Here is a 22,596-nt window from a genome sequence, read left to right as displayed (position 1 = left end):
CAGGCAGACAGACAGAGATTCTGAGCTAAGCACTCTTACAACCAGAAGAGGAACAAAGGTACTGAGGCTCAACACACCCTTGGGGCCCCTCCTCACTGCCCTTCTCCTTCCTCCCGCTCTGATCTATCTTTCACTCTGTTTTCAAAGTCCCCACCAAGGCCAGCCAAACAATGCTCTCAGTGTCTGTGTGTGAATACATCTGCGGCACCCTGGGTCTGGTGAAAGATGGGCACACTACCATCCATTGCTGGGGCTGGAGACACACCTAGTTTCAAGAGTGGGCACTGCGGGGAGGGCAGTGAAGTGTTTGCTAACAAAGGCAACCTGGAGCAAGGCTAACCGACTGTGTAAGCATGTAGCATGCTGATTCTTCCTGAACCTGGCAACAGACCAACTCTTATGGATACAGTTAAGAAGAACCGCAAGCCTGATGCTTCTCGGAGCAACGATGCAGATTCTGCTGCACAATTCACGCTGCCAGGCCTTTGACAGCATCGTGATATCCCTCTCTGATCTTCGGCTACTCCTAACCCTCAGATCTTTCCCACACGCGTTCCCCTCTGCACCTCACATCTAGAACAATGTGGTCATTCATCTTTCCAGTACACCACTCACAACCTGTCTCTATACCTCAGCCCTCCTTTATGACAACTGCCCAGGGCCCGGGTGAGCATGCTCAGCATCCTCCTCCTTCACAAGCTAAAGAACCACAGAACGGCAAACACTTACACTACAAAGGCTTTCGCTACCACACACACAAACACAGCAGGTTTGCTAGCACACAGAGTCCGAACCCTTCCTCTCTAAACAGAGGAGGAAACTAGGTGTTCCAGGGATGCTGTGCTCTAGGACCCCAGCCTGGGAGAGTGTGCACAGCTCAGCCTTACAGACCCGAGATGGACTTTGCAATACAGATCTGCATAACCAGATAACCCTGCAAAAAGACAAAGGTCCACCTCCAGGCAAACTGGGTGCTTCGCAGCACCACAGAGGCAGTCCTTGACATTGTCATGATAGACCTTGACATTTTCACATGAGTATCCCACAGCCACATGGTCTGTGTCCAGGGCAGGTGATGTCACCCGTGCATGGACACTTAGGTGCTGCCCCCAGGTGAAGGTTGTTAGGAGAGCAAAGTGTAGCATACCACATCCCCATCATGGGGCAGGGTCACTCGGGACAGACACTACTTACCCCTCTGAAATTCCAAGCTTTGGGAGAGGGAAACATTGAGAAGTTGTTCTGCCTCGGCCGCTTGGGTCTAGAAGAGAAAAACCAAATGTTACCGTCCAGGGATTAGATGCACAGAGGAGGCTCTGCCTCACCAAGAGGAAAGCCCCCTGGACGGGCGGCTGGGGGCATGAAGTGGAGGACTCTTTCAGAGACTTCAGCAGCTACTTTCACCCCCAAAACCTGCTTGGCCCCACAGCCTCACAGAAGAGTCTGTTGTCTACCTGTGAAAATCAAACCCACAGCAACTCCAGGATGCAAACACACGTCAAACCCAATGCCCAAGATCTCTTTCTTTTTAACATACAAACAGTTCCCAAACAGACACTACCAGACGGCTTCAATTCAGACAGGAATTCTTCCCCATTGCACACAGGCTGAGGGACCCCGGTGTCTCCATGAAGGCCACACAAGCTCTAGGTTTTCATTTTTAAAATTATATTTAGTTATTCTGTGTGGAGGGTACAGTGTGCCATGGCACGTAGTCAGAGGACAACGTGTGGGAGTCAGTTCTCCCTGCCATGCGGGTCTTCAGCGTTGGCAGCTAGTGCCTCTGCCTGCTGAGTCATTTTACCGGCTCCGCCATGCTTTTTTTTTTAAGCGAAGGTAAAATAAAAACGTTTTCAGGCAAAATAAAAGATGTGAATTTGATGGAAAAAAATCTTTGCATGATAATAAAGTAAATAAAATTTCATTAACTAGAGCACAAGAGGGAATTCTGTAACTGGCAGTGAGCACAGCGAGCCTGAATACAGATGGTAAGGGCTGTGCCATGGAGTGGTAGCAGCAAGATGGAATCAGCTTGGCAAGACCCCATTTCTGAACCACAAATTTACTCCATCGCTCTGGGGTAACAGTCCCTGCACCTGCTGGCTGGCCTGCTCCCTTTCTCCCACCCCGGCACTCTATCGCCTAGCCTCAGCAATGCCTGCACTGTCTTCTGCATCGTTCAGCTAGCCAGCCCGGTTAGCTTTCGGTTCCTGCCACTTGTGTGTCTTCAGAGACACTTTTCCCAGCTGAGCCTCTTGAAGGAGACCTGCCAAGCTAAGGTCCATGCCTCGAGAGATATCATAAAGGGGCAGCTTTGGCCAGCGAGTGGGATACAGAGTCTGGGCCACATCTGCTCTGGATAGGTCCCCTCAAAGGACAGTGTAAGGGTTGGATGAGCTAAAGTTTCTGTCCCAGGTGCCTGACATACAGAAAACACATGATAAAGTGCCCCATCCAGGGTCAAGTCTGGGGATGTTGGGTTACTGCTGAACCTCACACACAATGTCCAGTGCTGGCCTCCGCAAACCTGTTCCTAACGTCTTCACAAGATACAAACAAAAGAAAACAGAACGCTACAGGAGGGAGGCACAGCGTGAACAGAGCTCTAAGAAACAGGACAGGGATTTGTGTGTGTGTGGCGGGGGGACTAGAGATGTTCCACAAATTCTAGAGCCAGCTGGGGACGGAGAGAAGGCCTATGGGGAGAATAGAGTTGAGATTGACAGAAGCCTCGGAGCGGAGCTGAGGGTACACAGATAAACACCAGTGACAGAGAGTGTTCATGAGTCGTCTATCAACAGAGGAAGGCCCCCGCCAGGACAAGACAAATGACAGATGTCCTTCAAGGAAGTAAGTGGAGGAGGTGGGAGGGAGGAGGGACATCCTTATATTGGCAAGAGGACCCAGTGAGTCTCCCTGAGGATGTTAGTGTAGCGGAGGACTAGAGCTGAGGGACTTTTCTCCAAAAGTGAGGCAGGAGACTTATTTGTACAGAATGGGAGTTGACAGAGTTCCCAACGTAAAGTCTTGAAACCATGACTTCCCTGAAGTGGGCACACCGTCTGTCTTTTTATGACCCGCTTGGAGAAGGCCAATGACAAACCACAATCTGAAGACTTTCCTAAACATTCTTGACATCTGCTGTCAGACAGCCCAGGCCAGCAGTATGGGGAATGGGGGAGATGATGAGAAACAGCATGCACAAAGTGCCCCTCCTCTCCCTTAACCACAGGGCACTTACTCAGTGCACAGGGTATACCAGTATCTGAGCCGTTGGTGTTCTGCCCCATTGACACAGGGCAGGCACAGCAGTCCAAACTTCAAACACCGAAGCCAACTGTGAGCTGATGGAATCAACAGAAACCATGGGTATTTTTAAGGGTGTTTTGTAACAGAGGTTCCTTGACAATCTGGTGTTGGAAACATTTAAAAAAAAAAAATCCAGAGACTATGATGACCCTGAAGCCTCTGGGGACATGTTTAGAAGCCAGGGGATGGCTCTCCCTCCATCACACCAACTGCATCCGTCTGAACTGCAGCGTGAGAGGTTTCCTGGTATCCTACTGAAACCCCCACCCTGAGCCTGCAGGTCACAGCCCAGCAGAGCAGCTCCACGTCCCTCCACAAAGAATTTTTTTAAGATTTATTTTATTATGTATGCAGTGTTCTGCTTGCTTGATGTGTGCACACCAGAAGAGGGCACCAGATCTCATTATAGATGGGTGTGAGCCACCATGTGGTTGCTGGGAACTGAACTTAGAACCTCTGGAAGAGCAGCCAGTGCTCTTAACCTCTGAGTCATCTCTCCAGTCCCCTAGTTTTCTACTCTTTAAGCAAGCAGCAGGCTGTTATTTTTCTAAAGTTCTGCATGGGGAGCCCCAGTTCTTTCCTGAGTACGTGTTTTTCTGGTCAGGACTCTGTTCAGACTACCTTCCCACCAGTTCCCTAGAGAGTTGCCCACAAGTCAGTGTGGAATAAGACACCGGAACACTCTGCTCAGGAGGAAAATGGGATCTGGTCACATCCTCAACACTGGCCTTCAGCCTGTGCACATGGGGCTCCTCAATACCACTATCAGAGGCCGTTGTCAAGATTTCCTTTTAGCAAATCAACACTTGCAGAGTGCTCTCTGCGTGCTAGGTACTGACTGTATGGCAACCCTATTAAACGTTAACTCATTCTGTCTTCCAAACAGTATCTTATGAGTAGGTACTCTTGTTACCCCTACTTTACAAATGAAGAAACCAAGGCTTTAACAGGTTAAATGATTTGCCACAAAGCACAAAGCTAATTGATGGCAAAGTCAGGATTTGAACTCTGGCAGTTTGCACTCTAAGTGCACAAAAGAAACACACGATAAAACCACTGTAAAGAAGAATAATATTGTGAAACTATTATCAAAAGCAATTTACAGATTCACTGCACTCTCTACCCAATGGTAGTTCCTCCCTAACTGAAATATCAAAAACCCTGAAGTTCACATAGAAGCACAAAGAACCCCAAATGATTAAGGCCAACCTTAGTGGACATAAAGGTGCTGGAAGTTTGACCAAGTCCAACCTCAATCTCTGTAGTATACTATAGAGTCATGGTGACAACAGCGAATGCTACTGTCCCAAAGACAGAACCATGGGGTAGAAGAGCCAGAGATAAACCCACACAGTAACTACGAGACACAGTCTGAAAATATACAGTATTTATTTATTTAGGTGGGGGAGTAATGTCTGTGGCACACACATGTGGAGCTTAGAGGGCAACCTATGGAGTTCGTTCTCTCTTCCCTCTCAGTGGGTTCAAGGATTTATAACTAAGTCACGGGACTTCACAGCAAACCCCTTCACCTGCTGAGCCATCTTGCTGGCCCCAAGACTTCAAGATACAAACACAGGCAAGAGCTTTCTGAAAAGGACTCCGATAACACAGAAAATCATCCCAAGAGCGGCTGTTGAGATGGCTCGGTGGTTAAGAGCACTCGCTGCCTGGCAGAGGAGCTGAGTTAGGCTCCCAGCTCTCACACGGTGACTCACAACTGCCTGTGACTTCCAGTTCCAGGGGATCCAAAGCCCTCTTCTGGACCCTTCTGTTCCAGGCACACAGAATGCACACACACACACACACACACACACACACACATACACACACACGCAGGCTCTCAGGCATACATGTAAAATAAAAACATCTTTAAAACACTGAGAAATAGGATTACATAAAACTTAAACGATCAGCAACAGATAATCTCTAAGAGAAGAGACTACCTTCAGAAGGTACCCTGGCAAGAACACACAAATTGAACACCCAGGGTAAACACAACTAAAAGGTAAAGACACACACACACACACACACACACACACACACACACACACACGCAGAGAGAGAGAGAGAGAGAGAGAGAGAGAGAGAGAGAGAGAGAACAAAGGAGGGGCTGGGAGATGGCCCAATCTGCAGCATGCTTGCTGTCTCAGTGAGGACCTAAGTGCACAGCGCCAGCAATCATACAAAAGCATGCTTTTGTAACCCAGCCCTGGGAAGGGGAAGAGAGAGGTGGACACACGACACGTACACATGAACGTACAGGCAATAGTAATAACAATAAAAGCCATCAGTCTTAGAGACTTTCCTACATCTGCAAATGAAGAGCCACAAGAGCTGGGCGTGTCTGCTGGCTCATGCAGCTCCAGCCCTTCGGAAGTCGAGCACTAATCTTGAGGGTGGCAGCTCAGGGCCGGGCGGAGCCACAGCCTTATTACAGAAAGCCATAAAGACTGATGAACTTCTCTGAGTGCACATCATAGTTTACTTCAAGTACAGTTTGTAATGCTTGTTTTGTTAAGATAGGAGACAGGATTTCAGGTTAGCCTGAAATTCACGTACTCCTGCCTTGACCAGGCCCTGAGTGCTGGGCTAACAGACATGGGCCACCATGACCAGGCATTCTTTTTTCTATACCAGGGCTGGGGACAAATTCCAGAGCCTCATGCTTTCTAGGCAAATGTGTTTCCACTGACCTACATCCCCAGTCCTTTAAAAAAAACTTCCAGGGCTGACTTTTCCGAACATTTTAAAAGAATTTAGAGCAAGTAAGTCTTAAAAAGTTTGGGTTTTTTTTTGTTGTTGTTGTTGGGTTTTTTTTTTTATGGCTACGAAGGGTTGAAGAGATGACTCAGCAGTTAAGAGCATTTAAGGACTTAAATTTGTCAGATGGCTCATAACTGCCTGTAATTCCAGCTCCAGGGATCCGGTGCCCTCATTTGGCCTCTGTGGGCATGCACACATGCACGTGCATCACACACACACACACACCTACCTATAAATAAATAAAATAAATCTTAAAAATCACTATGAACTCAAACTGTCTTTCTGATCTTTGTGGAAACTAATAAAGGGGAGAAAGCAAACCTGCCAAACTATATCAAAATCATAAACAAAAAGAAAGGAGATATGTTCAAGGCTCTAACTCAAAACACATTCCTGTGGACTCAAGCCCTTTCCTCGTTCCTGGCCACCACCTGTAAGGAGTCTTTGTTTTCATCTGGATTTTGTCCAGGGAGGGAGGAGCAGAAGAAAGTCTTCATCTTTTAATCAATACTATGTTGATCAGCAGCTAATAAATCAGCAGGAAGGTAGGTGGTCCAGCGTTTCTAAAACCCAAATCCTAAACCTGAGTCCCGAGAATGGGCGTTCCTAATTAACACTCTCTTGCAGCTAAGACACCACAAATTCTCAAATTAGCCAGCATGACATGAAGTAGTTTATTGACTCTGATAGAGACCCCCCACAGTCTCCGGGGTAATTAGAAGCTCCGTAAATGTTATTCTTGGCAGTGACTGGGGCCGCACATAAAAACATGTTTATTCCCAAACTGTCAGTGAAATACAGCGGAGAAGCCTAGCCCGAGGCAGGCCTGCTAGAGCACACGCGGAGGAGGGGGAGGGCAAGGCCGAGCACATGGACGATGGGGCGTTCTAGGCACGGTGGCAAGCAGCAAGCCATTCCCAAAGTCTGGTCAGCCTCTCAGACAGGTGGGAAGGCAGAGCGGGTATACAGGAGGAGGAGCTAGGCGTGGAAGAGTGACAGCATTTTTTGGCATTGATACTATTTGTGTCGTGTGGCCAGAGGTTGACATCAGGACATTGTCCTCTATCTTCAGGTTCTAGTGCTAACCCTGGAACTCATTTTAGGTTAGTTGGCCAGTGAGTTCAAGGCACCTTACTGGGGTTATAGGCACACACCGCCCCACTGCTCCCAGCTCTGGTATGGGTGCTCATGCTTGCACAGTGAGCACTTCACCCACTGAGCTATCTCCCCAGCTCTGGTGGTGTCTTTTAAAGCATCAGCTCCCCAGATCTTCATAGGAACCTATGGAATAAGGTGGTAACAGTGGACAGGTAGGTACTGGGATCAGACTGCAAAATGCCCACAATCAGGCAGCCCCGTTTCAGGCATCTGAGCTTGGCCAAGTTGCATAAGATTTTTTTTCCTGGCCACTTCATCTATCATAATATATTAATCATGTGTCACTCACCAAATATTTTTACCAAACACAGCCCATCTGAATACATAGGGCAGTGCAAGGCCTCTCTCCTGGGCATCTCACCATCTTCCAGCTAGGAGAACAGAGCCAATGTTGCGTCAGTGTTACTATAGTTGCTACCATGGCAACCTCCCCTCTGGGACACAGCTTGATTCAGGGATGCAGCCAGCACTTGCAAGCACATATTCACCTGTCCCTCAACGTCCTCACACTTTTATAAGATTGTGAACTGGCTGGGTCTGGACCAGGCTGATGGACGAGTGGGGTTCATGGAAAGACCATACAGAGAAAAAAATAATCTGCACAGAAGGTAGCTGATAGCCTCTCCCATACCCCAACCTGACCGTGGAAAAGGATAGTGCTCCTATCAGGAGAGAGAGACCAGCTCTGGAAGAGGTCAGAGGTTATGACAGAGAGCACGGGGGAGACATTAAAGTTGTTAGTATGGAACTCCAAATCTTGTAGAGTCACGTAGATGTCTCCAAATGACTTTTAAGACCACATCTCACTGAGTAGCCCAGTCTGCCCTTAATCCAAACACTCTTCATGCCTCAGCCTCTTAGGTAGCTGGGATCACAGGCAGGTTCCTAGCTCAGATAGCCATATCAAAATAAGACTATTGCTTTCACTAGTCAAAAATACTCCTAAATAAAACACCTTTTAGGATATGAGAGCCATGAATGAGTTTTCAGAAACCCTGAAGGTCAAAGGAGAAACAATAAAATTTTTCTTAAAAATTCTTTAAAAGCTAATTCCACAGTAGCAACTTCTCAGAGTGATGACGGATTCACACTTACACATATATTCCCTGAATCTGACACTTTATGACTCCCAAATATTAATTTGTAATCATAGGACACTTGTTTTTCTTTGCTTGAAGCTGAAATTCTTTAGTCCTGTATAGCTGGAAGAAGAAACCCATCCCTCTGATTAGCAAACAAACACAGCCTACTGTCCTTAGGAAGCGGTAAAGGTAAATAAGGTAGTATGTCCGCTCTTGGGGGCAGCTTGTTAAAGGTAATATCGAGAGCAGGCAGACTAGGGGGCGGGCAGACTAGGGGGTGGGAGAGGCCGGTCTTCTTAATGCTGCGACCCTTTAATATACTTTCTCATGGTGTGGTGACCCCCAACCATAAAGCCATTCGTTGCTACTTCATAACTGTAATTTTGCTGTTACGAATCACAATGTAAATACCTACCCTTCCCAATGGTCTGAGGTGACCCCTGTGAAAGGGCAGTGACCTTGGCCCTGAGGCTGAGGAACTTGAGCCTCACTGGGGCACTCTAGCTCCAGCCCCTGGTGCAGCACCAGGACCTGGGGGGCAGGAGGAGGAAGAGAAAGTGATATCAACCCAGGACCTAGTTTTCTCAGCCTCAGTTTCCACCTCTGGAACTGGAGCTAAGCCTAAACTGCCGGCAGGTGACATTAGCATTTCCTTCTTCCTTGTTGGAAGCCTGGATGGGATTTCATGTCATTAATTAATCTATTTCTTTTCTACTGGTGTCTGTTTTGACACAGGGTTTTACTCCACAGCTCAGGGTGGCCGCAGACCCTGTGATCCTGCACAAGCTCCCCAAGACTAGGATTGTAGATGTAAAACAGACGTCCAGCTTGACTTGCTTTTAATTTGATTTCTATTTGTCTATTTAGTTATTTTGGCTTTGTGCTTTCTTTGTTTCTTCAGAGGCAAGGTCCATGTAGCCTAGGCTGACCTGAAACTCGCTATGCGGCCAAGGATGGCTTTTAATCTTTGATCCTCCTGCCAGGGTTACGGCAAACAGACAGGCCCAATTTTTATGCAGAGCTGGAGACAGAAGCCAGGGTTATGGGCATGCTAGGCCAGGACTCCACCAACTGAGCTACAGCCCCAGCCCTTAATGTGCTTTTTAAAATAAACTGCTGTGCTCAGTAAAATTTACTCTTTGGGTGTAAGCATAAGCGTGTTGGTAAAACTGGTAGGTCATGCCTGCCACCACAGTGGGAACACAAGGCTGCCCTCCCAGGAAGCCCCCTCCTCAGCCCAGTTCCTGGCAACTGGGATGTTTCCTATTTCTCCCATTTTGACTTTTCCAGAATGTCACATACATGAAACTCCATAGTGTCCAGCCTTCTCCATTTGACTGACTTCCTTCACGTGGCAGAATGCACTCGGATTCATCCAGCCTGTGGTGTGAACCAGTGGTTCACTATTCTCTACGCTCCTCCATAAATGCAGCCTGATCATTCTGGGGCGAGGTCACATAAAGTAGCAGTAGACTGACTGCCTTCTACTCCCCAGTGACTTAGTCACCAGCTTCCAGAGTGCACTTCTATCTATGGGTGACAAGGCGAAGCAGGAGTTTAAGGCCATCTTCCTGGCTGGGTCTGTAATCAGGACCACCGAGACCCTACAGGCCTCTCCTCACTCAGCCTCGTGTGAAGCAGTTCATTTGCAAACTGGCTGTCAGTACCCCAGCTCTTACGGAGGCTTTGGGAACTTGGGAATAGTCTGGGTCTTGATCTATCAGTTATAAAGTCTAAAGATCCTAGAAGGGGAGGCAGGAAGGTCCAGCAAACTGCTGGGAACTGAGATTTGTAGCCAAGATCAAAGTGACTTGACAAGGTGACAAAGGCAAGGACCACAGCCTTGGGGACAGTTAGGGAAAAGGCAACCAACGGACAGAGATGCTCTCCAGAGGAGCTGGGCCAAGGCCAGACCACACACTAGGAGCCAATGACCAAGACTGAGAGAAGCTTCGCTGACTGCCCTGCCTATGGAGAGAGCTGACAACCTAGCGGGCAGCGTCAGGGCAGGGCTCGGGTGGCAGGGACAGCGAGGACAGAGTAGGTAGAGAAGAAGCGGGGTAGAAGGAGGCTGCACTCTCTTGAGGACTGAGGGAGAAAATGGAAGGAAAATAAGATGGCGGCAGAAACCATAAACTTAAAGATAACACATAATGACAGACACTGAATCCTCACGGTGAGCCAGGTAATGCTTAAGACACTTCAAGTAGCTATAGATGCTGTTTTTCTAAATGGCCATGTTGTCAAACTACCTACTAAATATCTGCGTCTATATCCACAGCCTGGGGCTGCTCCCAGCCTTAGCCAGAGAAGGTTCTTGCTGCAGTGGGGAGCGCTTCCTGCAGAGATGCATCGCTGGGGACTGCGAGCGCTCGGCCACATATGGGATGTCTTTATCAACATTGCCGAAGAGGGGGCACCAGAGGACAGGGGGGAGCGCTGTGGCATGCTGCCCTCTGGGCATGATGCCGCTGTTGCATTCATGATTTTACAGCACCTATGGTACCCCCCACAAGTTAAAGCCCATCAAAAACTCCAGCATGGAGAAGGGAGGGGCTCCCAAGACCCCAGACCTAGCTGAGGAGTTACTGGCCATGGATGGTTGCTAGGGAAGGGAGAGTCACTTTTCTTTAGGATCAACTGATGGGTTCCATGCCCCAGGGGATGATCCAATACCCATGTGCTTATGGATGGTGTTAACTGGATTCAGTGGGCTAAATAAGTAAGTCTAAAAGGAAGACATGAAGTTGGGAGGGAGATGAGATGGGGGTCCAAGTGGACATATGCACCAGATGACTGATGTTGCATGTGTGCATGAGTACCTTCTCTGAGCATCACCGTCGCCCCACCCCCACCATCATCAGCAGATGCAGAAGTTGGAGCGTGGAGAATAATAAGCGTGTATCGGAGGGCAAAAGAGCTGAGCCCGGACTCCCACAACAGACCCGGCAATCCACTGAGCTGCAGGCAATGCAAGGCTTGGTGGGAGAAGGAAGAACTGGGAGATGGGACATACCTGGCTGGAAAGGTGGGTATGGGGGAAGGAGCTAGTAGACAGTGGGCTGCAGGTGGTGTACCAGGGCATATCCTTAGCTAAGAGCCACCATACTGCAGAGGGTTCTCCTCTTCAGCAGTAGAACTTGTGTGACTGGCAAGAACAGGCAGCGCCATTGAGAGTCATATCCAGACTGCTCTTCACCAGATGAGTAAGAAAGCTAACAGCAAGTGTGCCACAGGGGTTCCCACTGGCTGGGATTTCCCAAGGACTAGTAAGCTTATGCTCATGAGACCCGGGGAGTGGACTGGCAAAATGGATCAGTGGGGAAAGGTGTTGTTGCCAGGCAACCAGGGCTTGATCGTGTCTTAGTCAGGGTTTCTATTGCTGGGATGAAACACCATGACCAAAAAGCAAGTTGGGGAGAAAAGGGTTTATTTGGCTTACAATTCAATAGCACAGTTCATCATCAAAGGATGTCAGGGTAGGAACTCAAACAGGCAGAAACCTGGAGGCAGGAGCTGATGCAAAGACCGCGGAGTAAGTGTTGCTCACTGGATTGCTTCATGTGGCTTGTTCAACCTGCTTTCCTATAGAACCCAGGACCACCAGCCCAGGGATGACCTCACCCACCATGGGCTGGGCCCTCCCCATTGATTACTAATTGAGAAAATCCTTACAGACAGATCTCATGGAGGCCTTTCCCCAGCTGAGGCTCCTTCCTCTCTGGTGACTCTAGTTTGTGTCAAGTTGACACACAAAACCAGCTAGTTCATATCCCCAGAACCCACACGTTAGAAGGGGAGACCTAATTTCTGCTGGTTGTCTCCTGACCTCCATACACGCATCGTGGCATACGCAGCAAAATGTAACTTTTTAAAAAAAAGTCCTTAAACACATAAAATAATGCCCAGCATTCATGAGACACAATAGATAAATTATTAATTAATTTATTATTAATAAATTATTAATTATTAATAGCATTCGTAGGATGGGGATAATCCACGACAGGAATTAAAATGCCCCCTTGGGAAGCACAGTGCCCTGAATGTCCTAACATTGTTCCAGAACCCCTGGGCACATGAATTCTCTAGTTACTGTAACCAGACGAGCCCTTTTCATTTCTGTACCAAAGAGGGGCGGAGGCAGGTCCTGAACAGCAGAGGTGTGGGGTTCGGAGCCCACCATTAGTTAAATGGGGATCCTGTAAGAGCACACATTCATCTGGCAACGTTCCCCTCTGAGCCTTGCGCTCTAAGAAAGAACACCAGAGAACGCACTCCCATGGAGACTTTTCTGGGCAGACCCGGGTGTTAAGATAATAACACAGTCACTGCAGTTCTAAAAGAGTGAGCCCTCCTGGAGAGCACAATATTCCATTAGAAATAGCTGGATCTTTTCCAGAGCTGAGGGCTGGAGAGAGCAGGGCTCCTACCTCTACAAAGACACAGAAAAGAAAAAAAAAGCCACACTTAATGTGAGTGCACAGTGCCCTCTGGTGGCCAGTATCAGAAAAGCAGTGGCAGAGAATCGCCCCTCTGCGGGGGCTCAGCAGTCAGTCTGTTTTCAGATTCCCAATGTTCCTTGTCTCATTTTGTGTTGCTGGGGATCAAACCCAGGGCTTTACACACAGTAGGCAAGTGCACTGCCACCAAGATACACTCCAGTCACTTTCAAAAATTGAAACTGAGAGTTGGCAAGACAGATACGTGGCTAAAGACACTTCCTACCAACCTGAGGTAGAACCCTCGGACACACATGATACAAAGAAAGAAGTGACTCTCACAATCTGTCCTTACGCACGCACATGCACGCACGCACACACATACAAAGTGATTTTTAGAAAACCAAGTAAACAAAATAAAATAGGAATTGAAAATTAAAAGGTTTCATTTCCTAACAGAAGAGCTGACAGGAAAAGGTCACATTTGACCTTCCCTTGCTTTGGGGGTTTTGCTGCTGCTGCTGCTGCTGCTGCTGCTGCTGCTGCTGCTGCTGCTGCTGCTGCTGCTGCTGCTGCTGCTGCTGCTGCTGCTGCTAGTGTTGTTTTCTGGCACACTTGCATGTCATCGACACATGTTTCTGTGGATGCTGAAGCACCAGCTAGCTCAAAAGACACAGGCCATAGGCTCTCCATGTGTCCACAAGGTGTCCATCAGCATCACCATTTTAAGAGACTGTCCTCATGACCACTAGACTCCAAGGTGTCCCATCTGCTACTTGCTTCCAGAACACCCAAGCCAGTCTGGACCAGGGATGGTGGCGTCTTAGTGGCTGAGAGGATGCCCACTTGGGGTCAGATCCAGTAGATACATACTAGACCCAGTTTCCTATCCCAACAGTGTGTTTGCGCCCTGCTCAGTTTCTTCTCCCTGGTGTACCGTCTGAGCTCATCACTCTCCATGACTCCAGTGGAGTTACATAGGGGGTGGGGGGACTTGTAGCAAGGATCCAGGGAAGAAAGAGAAAACCAGGGCGGCGGGAGGGGGACCAATGGGCAGAACAGATGGGAAGTGGATTTGGGTGGAGTAGGACCGCGGGCTGCAGGCAGCTAAGGAAGCAGAGCTGCAGACTGCTGCGGGATGTACAAGGATGTCTTTGGTTGTTGGCGAGACACAGTACTGGACGGGAAGAAAGTTTACTGCTGATGGTGCACTTCAAGCCCCCACCAGGGCTTTGGTGTTTGCTTAGAGCAAGCCCCAGCTTTACGGATAAGGAAAGCTGGGCTGAGGGAGGGCCTGTACCCTGCTAGGAGTCCCTTGGCGCACTGAGTTTACACAGTCTTGCTCTGGGGTGCTCGGGGTGGAGGGGGGATGTCAGGAAAAGGACAAGCGAGGGTGAGATGGCCCTGGAGACCCTATCACATGACAGAGCAATGTGCAGGCAATGCCAGAAATAACAGTTCCTGTCCTCCCCTGCCCTTTGCCCTAATCACTGAACTCCCCCTTACGCGCCACTTCCTGTTTGATAAACCCATTCCCATTGCTAGATTCCCACATGCTCTCTGCACACAGACAGTCCTGACCCCAAATCCACCAATGCAATGGCTGTGTCTGCACTTCCTCTGAGAAGGCTTTTCCTGGATTTACACTCCCGCCATCCAAGGGTTCAGCCTTCTCTCCATCTCCACAAGAAACAGTGACTAGCCCCCACTTTGTGCCAAGCACCTTACCAGGCACTCAGGATACAATGCCGCTTAGAAAACTATCCAAAGCTAGAAAGGAAAGCAGAACTCTTGTCATCTACAGTATGAACCAGCTTACAGTGAAGGCAACCGTGGTGGCTAGCATGTCAACTTCTAGAATCTCCTAGGAAGGAGGCTTCAATGAAAGACCTAGATGAAGCTGGCCTGTGGGTATGCCTGTGTGAGTTTTTCTGGTCATGTAAATTGAGATGCCCACTGGGGGTGGCACCATTCCCTAGGTGGGAAAAATTCTGAACTATGTAAGAGTAAAGAGCTCAAGCTGAGCATGTACGCACTAACTCACTGTCCTCTGTTTCTGACCGTGGACAGAGCTCCAAGTACCTGCCACCTTGAATTCCCACAGTAATGGCCTATAGCTTAGAACCAGGAGCCAAGTAAACCCTTCCTCCCTTTAAGGTGCCGTCGTCAGGGTGTTATTACAGCAACAGGAAACAACACTAAGACTAACTTTGTTTGATTTATTATTTGATTTTGGTTTGACCCCAGACTCTGCCTAGCCAGGCTATCCGCTTACAAAACATCAACACACAGCAAAATAATTTCTCAGGCATAGTCTCAAAGGTTAGGTTTATTATCTTATATGACACTAACATGTTTTCTACAGAAGTTTGAATGTTAAGCCAGCCTTCCTTTCTCTGTAGCATCTTCCATGATTATATATGTATGTTTATTTTTACATATGCACGCAAACATACGTAGAGATTGTATGTGTATGTGTTCCTTGGTAATCCTTAAGATGAGATTCTCATCCTCACCCTGTTACTTCTTTTGCTGAGTTAAGTCAAATCTTTTACTCAGGATAAACGTAAATATTTGTTCAGAAGCCAGACCAAAGCATGAAACCCAAAACATGATGGAGAAAGGTATTCCCGGCTGCTGTGTCGGCATTAGCAAACACCCTGCAGCCGCATGCTGGAGAGGGGGTAAGTCGCATGAAGTCTAACATCTATGACCACGGCCTTTACCAAAGTCCCTCCTGGCTGCCTCAGCCACGTTCAATAGTGGTGTCTTACCAAACAGAACTGGCCTCACAGGGTAGGAAAACTGTGGCTCAGATCATGGGGCTGCGATTCCACGCCAACCTTCTCTAGCTACCAGAAAGGTCAGGAAAAACACAGTTAGCAAAGTAAGAGTTCCTGAGAGGAGAGATCCTTCTTGGAACCCACCCACCAGCTGCCCGCCTCAGGAGGCAGCATCCGTGCACAGTGTCAGGCCCCGCCCATGCCAGGGCAGCCCCCAGCTTGCTGCACCCCCCCTCTGCACAGTGTAAATGCCTGCACAAGCAAGCATGACAAGATGGCATCCCACAAGACCACAGCTCCCCACTTAGGGCTGACTTCAGCCCTCCTTCTCTGTGTGACTCATCTCGGTCAAGGCTGGGCTGTTGGGAATGCCTGCGATGGGGACAGACAGGGACCCAGTTAGAGGCAGGCGCTTCATCCCGTGAATATTAACAGTCACTTTCATCTCCCTGAGTCTCTGTTCCTTTATGCGGAAATAGAAGCATTCACCCACTAAGTGTTCAGAGGTCATGAGTAAAAGATCATAGGATGATACAATGTGTGTTTCGTTCACAGGTGTCAAGAATGTATCAAGGTCAGCCTGGTCTGCGTGTTGAGTTGCAGACAAGCCAGGCTGAGACATAGGGTTGGAGAGATGGCTGGGGGTACCCACCAAAAGAGCTACAATAAACATCTATTGAAACTGACATCTACCTATGAACATTGACATCTGTCTAATGGACACTGAAGTCCATCTACTGAAATTGATGGCTATCAATCTTCTGTGTTTTATATGTTTGCTTGTAAGAGTCTACTCATGGGGAAACACGTGTTTCTCTAATTCTCCAGAAAGGGCGAAGAGCTGCAGCAGGCACGTCCCCGCTCTGTCTCTGTTCCCTTACCATGTGCTCAACTGTTCCAGGACGGGAGTGCCACAGAGACAGGTAATTTTCTCGTTAGATGTATAATGACGCACAGGACATTTCTAACACTACCTTCACCCCCAGCCCAGGACCACAGAGGGCAAAAGGAAATGCCCCACGAACAACAGCTGGGGTGGAAGGGGCAGCTGTCCACTCTGTGCTTACGGCTGGGAAAGCTCAGGAGAGTGAGTGGCTCCTCAGAGTAGGGGAAGATGCTAAACCCTAAGGCCAAACACCGGAGACAGCAGAATTCCCTCGGCCTGCTTTGTGCATGCCTGGCTTCCCTCCACGAACTGACTGGACAGCCAGGACCAGATACGCAGCAGGGAATCTCTGAGGCACCTTGCTTATGAGACAAGCCATTGAGTTTTCCAATCACCAATTCCCAAGCTGGTATTCAAGAGTCTGCCACCAGGGGGCGAGAAAGAGTAAAATTTCATAGTATGACTTCTGTTGACCTTGATCTCAGTTTGACACCCTAAGAGAGAACAATTTAAAAAAGAAATCCGAGGTGTGATTAAACACAAAGGTCTCCTGTTTAAAAAAAATTGATTGGAAACCAGCATCTCTGAGGCCTCCTTTAATCCAGGTGCTAAAGACCCTTGTTTAAAATGGAAAAGGGTCATGCAGACTTGCTGACATTAATTTCTGTCAATCATTAACCACACCCCACACCAAAGAGAGAAGCAGTTCTGTGGATGACGAACTGGCAGGGGGCGGGGCTCTGGAAGATGAGGGACCAGCCCCTCTTCCATCCTCATCACTACCCCTGTGCCCTACAAACCTCTGCCCCATCCGACTACCGTGATCCAGCTTCCACAGAGACCTTACCTCTCTTACCTATGCACCCGCTTTTCTTCGAACCCCCTCCTCCTCAAAGAGCCCCGTCTGTAACCCAGCAGCTTTCGGGCCTCAGCTATAACCACGCCTCTCCGTCACACCCACCCCACTGCAAACCTTCCCAGGTACTGAATGTCTGTGTAGCTCCAAAGCTCCTATACTGGAGACTAAGACCTAGAAAGGGGACATCAGGGGGGCCATCAGGCCACGAGACAGCTCCCTCTTGAGGCTGATTTGTGCTTTTATTAAACAGAGCCTGGAGAGCCACTTTCCTTCCCCACCATGGGAGGGGACAAGCACCATTTAGGACAGTGGTTCTCTACCTTCCTAATGCTGTACCATTTAATACAGTTCCTCATGCTGTGGTGACCCCCCCCCCCAGCATAAATTTATTTCCATTGCTACTTCATAACTGTAATTGTGCTATTGCTATGAATTGCAATATAAATATCTGATATGCAGGAAACTGATATGTGACCCCTGTAAAGGGGTCATTTGACCCCAAGGAGTTGCAACCCACAGGCTGAGAACGGCTGATCTAGCGGTCAGGGAATGGGATGTCTTCAGATGGCAAAGGCCTTTGCAGAAAATAGCCAAGTGTGCCTGTGCACACTGCAGCTTCAACACTCGAGTCTGAGGAAGAACGACCAAGAGTTTGAGGGTAGCCTGGGCTACAGTAGGCAGTCAAAGGCAAAGGTGGAAACAGGGCAAGATGGTTTGTTCTGCAGGCCTGCAGACAAGGCTGGCTCTACATAGTTACCCCAGGCAGGACCACAGGGACGCAGAGGCTGAGAGCACTTTTAGCCATATCCTCAGATGCTCCTGGCTGAGTCAACCGAGAGGCAGCATGGAGTGAAAGGAGAGGCCCCAGTCGAAGCAGGCAGAAGGGCTGTGACCCCTCCCCAAGGCCCCATCACCTCCCAACACACCCAGGATTATCAGGAAATCATTGAGTTTTATATTTTTAAGGCCCCAGAATCTCCAAGTTCAAACTTTAAAATTTCTGGGCAACACAGGGGCCTATAAAACTTCCATAACATTGCTGGGAGTGGTAATACACACCTCTCCTGTCAGCGCGTGGAGGGCTGAGACAGGAAAAGCTTGGATTTATGGCCAACCTGGACTACACAGTGAGATGCAGTCTTAAAACAAGAACCACGAAGGGGGGAGGGAGGAACGGAGGAAGGGAAGGAGGGAGAGAGGGACGGACGGAGGGACGGAGAGGGAAGAAAAGGAAAGGAAAGGAAAGGAAAGGAAAGGAAAGGAAAGGAAATATTCCTTGATCCAAAAAGTCCATGATCCTTGTGAAATTGTGCCTGGGTGAGAGGCTGCATGCAAGTTTAGCCCCAGCTTCCTCGTGCACAGCCTGAGGTAGAAGAGAAGGCTGAACCTTGGTGTTCTGGAGCACAGGGCATGGCCCCGTTTCTGACGGCTCAGTAATGTCCCAAGCCACTGGTGCGTTCTGCAGACTCCCCAGTCAGCGCCTTTGTAACACAGTTAAAACAACCACGCTCAGGCGAGTCACATGACAGAAGGGCCGGCCTGGCACACAGTCAAGGACTCATGCTAGTACAACTGACCACAGCTGGCAAGGATGCCTTGGTCCTGACACCCGATACGGCTCAGTATTTACACACATTCACCCTTGCTGGGGTCCCCTTTCCTTCCCATCCCACCAGCCAGAGGGACACTGGCTCCAATGTGGTCATCCAGAAGCAGTGGGCAAGTCTGTGTTCAGGAGCCACACCTAAGCTGCAGCCAGCAAAATGTTGGTGTTTTCTTGGTTTGGATTTTAGCTCAGAATGTCTCAAGGAACAGCCTGTTCACCTTTCCACGCGCAGTGAAAATGGTCATTTGGAAGCCCAGGTGGGGTGGCGGGGGGAGTTGCAACCCTCGGTGCGCAGAGTCCTCCTTGGCTTGGTGGACAGCAGAATGCAGACCCCACAGACAACTTTCTGGCCCTCACACTGCAGTATGTGAATGCATATCCGTCCTAGCTTCGTTTCTGTTCCTGGGATAAAAGGCCCTGACAAGAACCGACAGGAGGAAGGGTTTGTTTTAGTCCACAACTCCAGGTCTCAGCTCACTGCAGTCAGGAAGTCAAGGTGGGAGGGACTTAGCACCGCTATTCACAATCACAGAGCAGAGATGAACACGTGGCTGTCCACTCCGATCACTAGCTCTACTGCGACACAGGCCAGCAGCTAAACTGAGGGGATGGAGCCACCCACAATGGGCTGGGTTCTTCCTCCTCGGTCATCATGGAATGGAGACAATCCCCACAGACATGCCCATAGCCCGAGATCTGGACGATCCCTCCTGGAGACTCTCCTCAGGGGATTTTAGATTGTGTCAAGATGGACTAACACTAACCCATCACGTTGTCCCACTCCAAGCACACACCCCTGTGGTGAGAAGAAAGCAAGCATTTAAAAATACTTCCTAGAGATGTCACTAATCCGTCCACTAATTTGTGAGAAGCACCAAGCCTTTATTTTCTTCAGTGTCTTTGTGCACACGTGCACACACGAGGTTCTAGAACCAAGCCAAGGTCTTGTGCATTTTACACAAGTGCTCTCTCATGGAGCTTTATCTCCAGCCCCTACACCCCGGTTCTTCACTGAAGAGAATGCAACATCCCGTAATTATTACAATAAAATATCTACAGACAGCTGAAGCCCTAGCAAGCAACAAGCTGTGTGACCTCAGGTAAACGACTTAACCACTCTGGGTCTTGCTTCTTACATCATAAAGTATAACTCATAGGCCTATCTGTATCACAAGGCGGCTGTGAGACCATGGGTGAAGCGGTCACCATTCCCCACTGGCTGGCGCATGGTGAGTGGATAAGAGATATTAGCTACTGTCTATAATGATATTATTCACATACTACACATGCCCAGCAATGATTTCTGGAAGCATCGCATCCACCATGGAGTCCACACTGTGCACACAGCATGCAAGCCTCAGGTTCCACAAAAGCTGGGCCCTTCCCTGAGTCTAGGGTGCACCAGCACTTGAAGCATTTACTCCCTGATCACACTCCTCCCCACACCCTCCATCAATGTGATGGCAGTGCTCCCCTGTATTTGCAGTCTGGACCCCTTCTACGTGGCCGGGAGCGGCACAGAAGGTCCCTGCAACCAGGGGACAGACCCTGCAATGCCTCGGCGGAGGTGTCACCCTTGGCGCCATTAGCCATGTTGACACACGGGTCTTCAAAAGAGAGAAAGAAAGACAGAGCGAGGAAGGGGAGGGAGGAAAAGAAGGAGGGAGGAAGGGAGAAAAGAGAACGGGAAGAAGGGGAGGTGGGCGGAGATAAGATTAAATATAACGGTCACAAAATGCTAAGGGTATTTATTTGTTTTGTTATTTTAGGCACCTCACATATTCTACTGCAATTGAGCCTAAGAGGAAGACTCATCCTATCAGATGGGGAAACTCCTTAACAGGAGGTCAAATAGTTTGGTGATCACAATGCCTGCGGAGGGGTAGGGCCAGGATCCAACCCCAGGTGCCCTGGAACTTAACACTTCAGCAAACGCATTGGAGTACACGGCTAAATGACGGTCCCGAAGGTGTCCACTGCCTGCCGAAACTGTGACTGGAAAGGAATGCTACTGGTGAGGTAGGTGAGGACCTGGGCGGGGAAATGACCTTGAATCTACAGGGTGGTGCCCAGGGAATCACGAGACCCTCGGCTGTAGGTGAACAGCAGCAGAGGTGTGGCCAGTGAGCTGACTGAACTGACCAACAAAGGCCGTGGACAGGCAGACCTTGGAGCCTCCAGCAGAAACCAGGCTTGCTCACATCTGGATCAGCCCCCACAACTGACAATAAACTTCTCAACTCCAGAACTGGGCAAGAAGCAGCACATGTTTAAACCGTGGTCTGGCGGCTTGCCATGGAAGTCCTGGAGACGGAACTGTTGTTGCCAATGGCCAAGTCCTCACCCCCATCCCCCACCCATAGCCTGTTTGCCCTGTGAGGCAGGGACAGTCCAGCCACTACATGCTTCCACAGATCACAAAAGGGCCTGGACAGAGGGTTGGAGGACCTAGAGAAAGGTCCCTCCCTGTCACACCAGAATGCCCTTGCCAACAACAGTTCACAGAATCCAAGGTGATGGTGGTGGCCACTTAGCAACAGGTTTCTCAGCACACCACTTTCTAAGGGATCCACCCTGATAATGCTTCCCAGCATGTAAGGGACATAAGGGACGAGACCCTGTGTAAAGGAAGAGGCGACACCCTCTGAGCTTCCTTCCCGGAAATCATGGCATCCGGATCAACCAGGGGGTTCCTCCCAGGACCTTCGGATGGGCTCTCTACCTCAGACAGCCGATGCCTGACATTCCCACCACCACCACCCCCGCCACAGCCAGGCCCACACACAGAAGACATGGGAGGAAATGGTGTCTCAGCTGACTCCAGCAAGGACCAGTCCCCGATAACATGATGTTATCTGACCTCAGGCCAGGCAAACACAACAGAGTTAGCTCAGCACAGCTTATGAGGTTGTGGTGTGTCCTGGCAACCCTTGAAATAAATAAATGAGAATGCCAAAAAGACATTTGTACAGTGTTTCATTAAAAGCTAGTCCTGGTTGGAGAAAAATGTATATCTCAATTAAAGACAATAAAAAATTACAAAAAAAAAAGAAAGAAAAACTAATCCTGGTGATACATACCTAGAATTCCTGCATGGTGAAGGCTGAGTCAGGAAGATCATGCAATGGAGGCATATTACAGACATCCTGTCTCAACACCCATCCCCAGGTCTTCTTTAAAATCTAAGAGGAAGCCCAGAACTTTCTAAAACAGAAGATCTCAAGGCCAAAAGTCTGAACTACGCTGCCAGAGAAGAGAATGCTTCTGTGTGTTCCTACATGCATGTAAAACAAAGCCCGCTTTGACATGTAGGAGATGAAACCCAGGAGTTCACACGTAGGCAACAGCAGACACTTTCTGACCATTACAACCCTGTCAGAGCTACTGGTGCCAATCCCATTTGACAGAGGAGGAAACCGAGGCATGGGGAGATAATAGCCCGGCTCCAACCTCAGAGAGGAAGCAATGGGGCAGAGCGAGGACCCAGGCAGACAGCTTCAGCAACAGAGACATCTGTGTTACCTGTCTCTAAGGCTCACTCTCAGCAACCCCTGGGAAATTCCTCCAATCGCATTAGCAGCCATGGGGCTGCTTGTGATGGCCTGGGCCTGTCAGCTCAGCCAGTCTAGCAGCCTAAAGTCAAGCTGCAAACCAGGTCCTTGAAAGAACCAGGGCATCGACTCCATAACATTCTCTTCTCCAACATGG

At 49.1% G+C, this 22,596-nt stretch overlaps 1 protein-coding gene across 2 annotated transcripts in view; it reads right to left on the bottom strand.

The window, feature by feature from the left end:
• The window catches only part of Arhgef3 (Rho guanine nucleotide exchange factor 3), a 294,787-nt gene that overhangs the window by 190,551 nt on the left and 81,640 nt on the right, over positions 1-22,596 (bottom strand). For both annotated transcript variants that reach the window (XM_075988889.1, XM_075988890.1), the window contains exon 3: positions 1,195-1,261. In XM_075988889.1, coding sequence (XP_075845004.1) covers positions 1,195-1,261 — 67 coding nt within the window. The remainder of the gene's footprint in view (positions 1-1,194; positions 1,262-22,596) is intronic.

Source organism: Microtus pennsylvanicus, chromosome 10 (assembly GCF_037038515.1).
Source record: "Microtus pennsylvanicus isolate mMicPen1 chromosome 10, mMicPen1.hap1, whole genome shotgun sequence".
In the NCBI taxonomy this organism is placed as follows: Eukaryota; Metazoa; Chordata; class Mammalia; order Rodentia; family Cricetidae; genus Microtus; species Microtus pennsylvanicus.
Note: the sequence above shows the minus strand (reverse complement) of the source record. Positions and strands in the feature narration are given on the sequence as shown.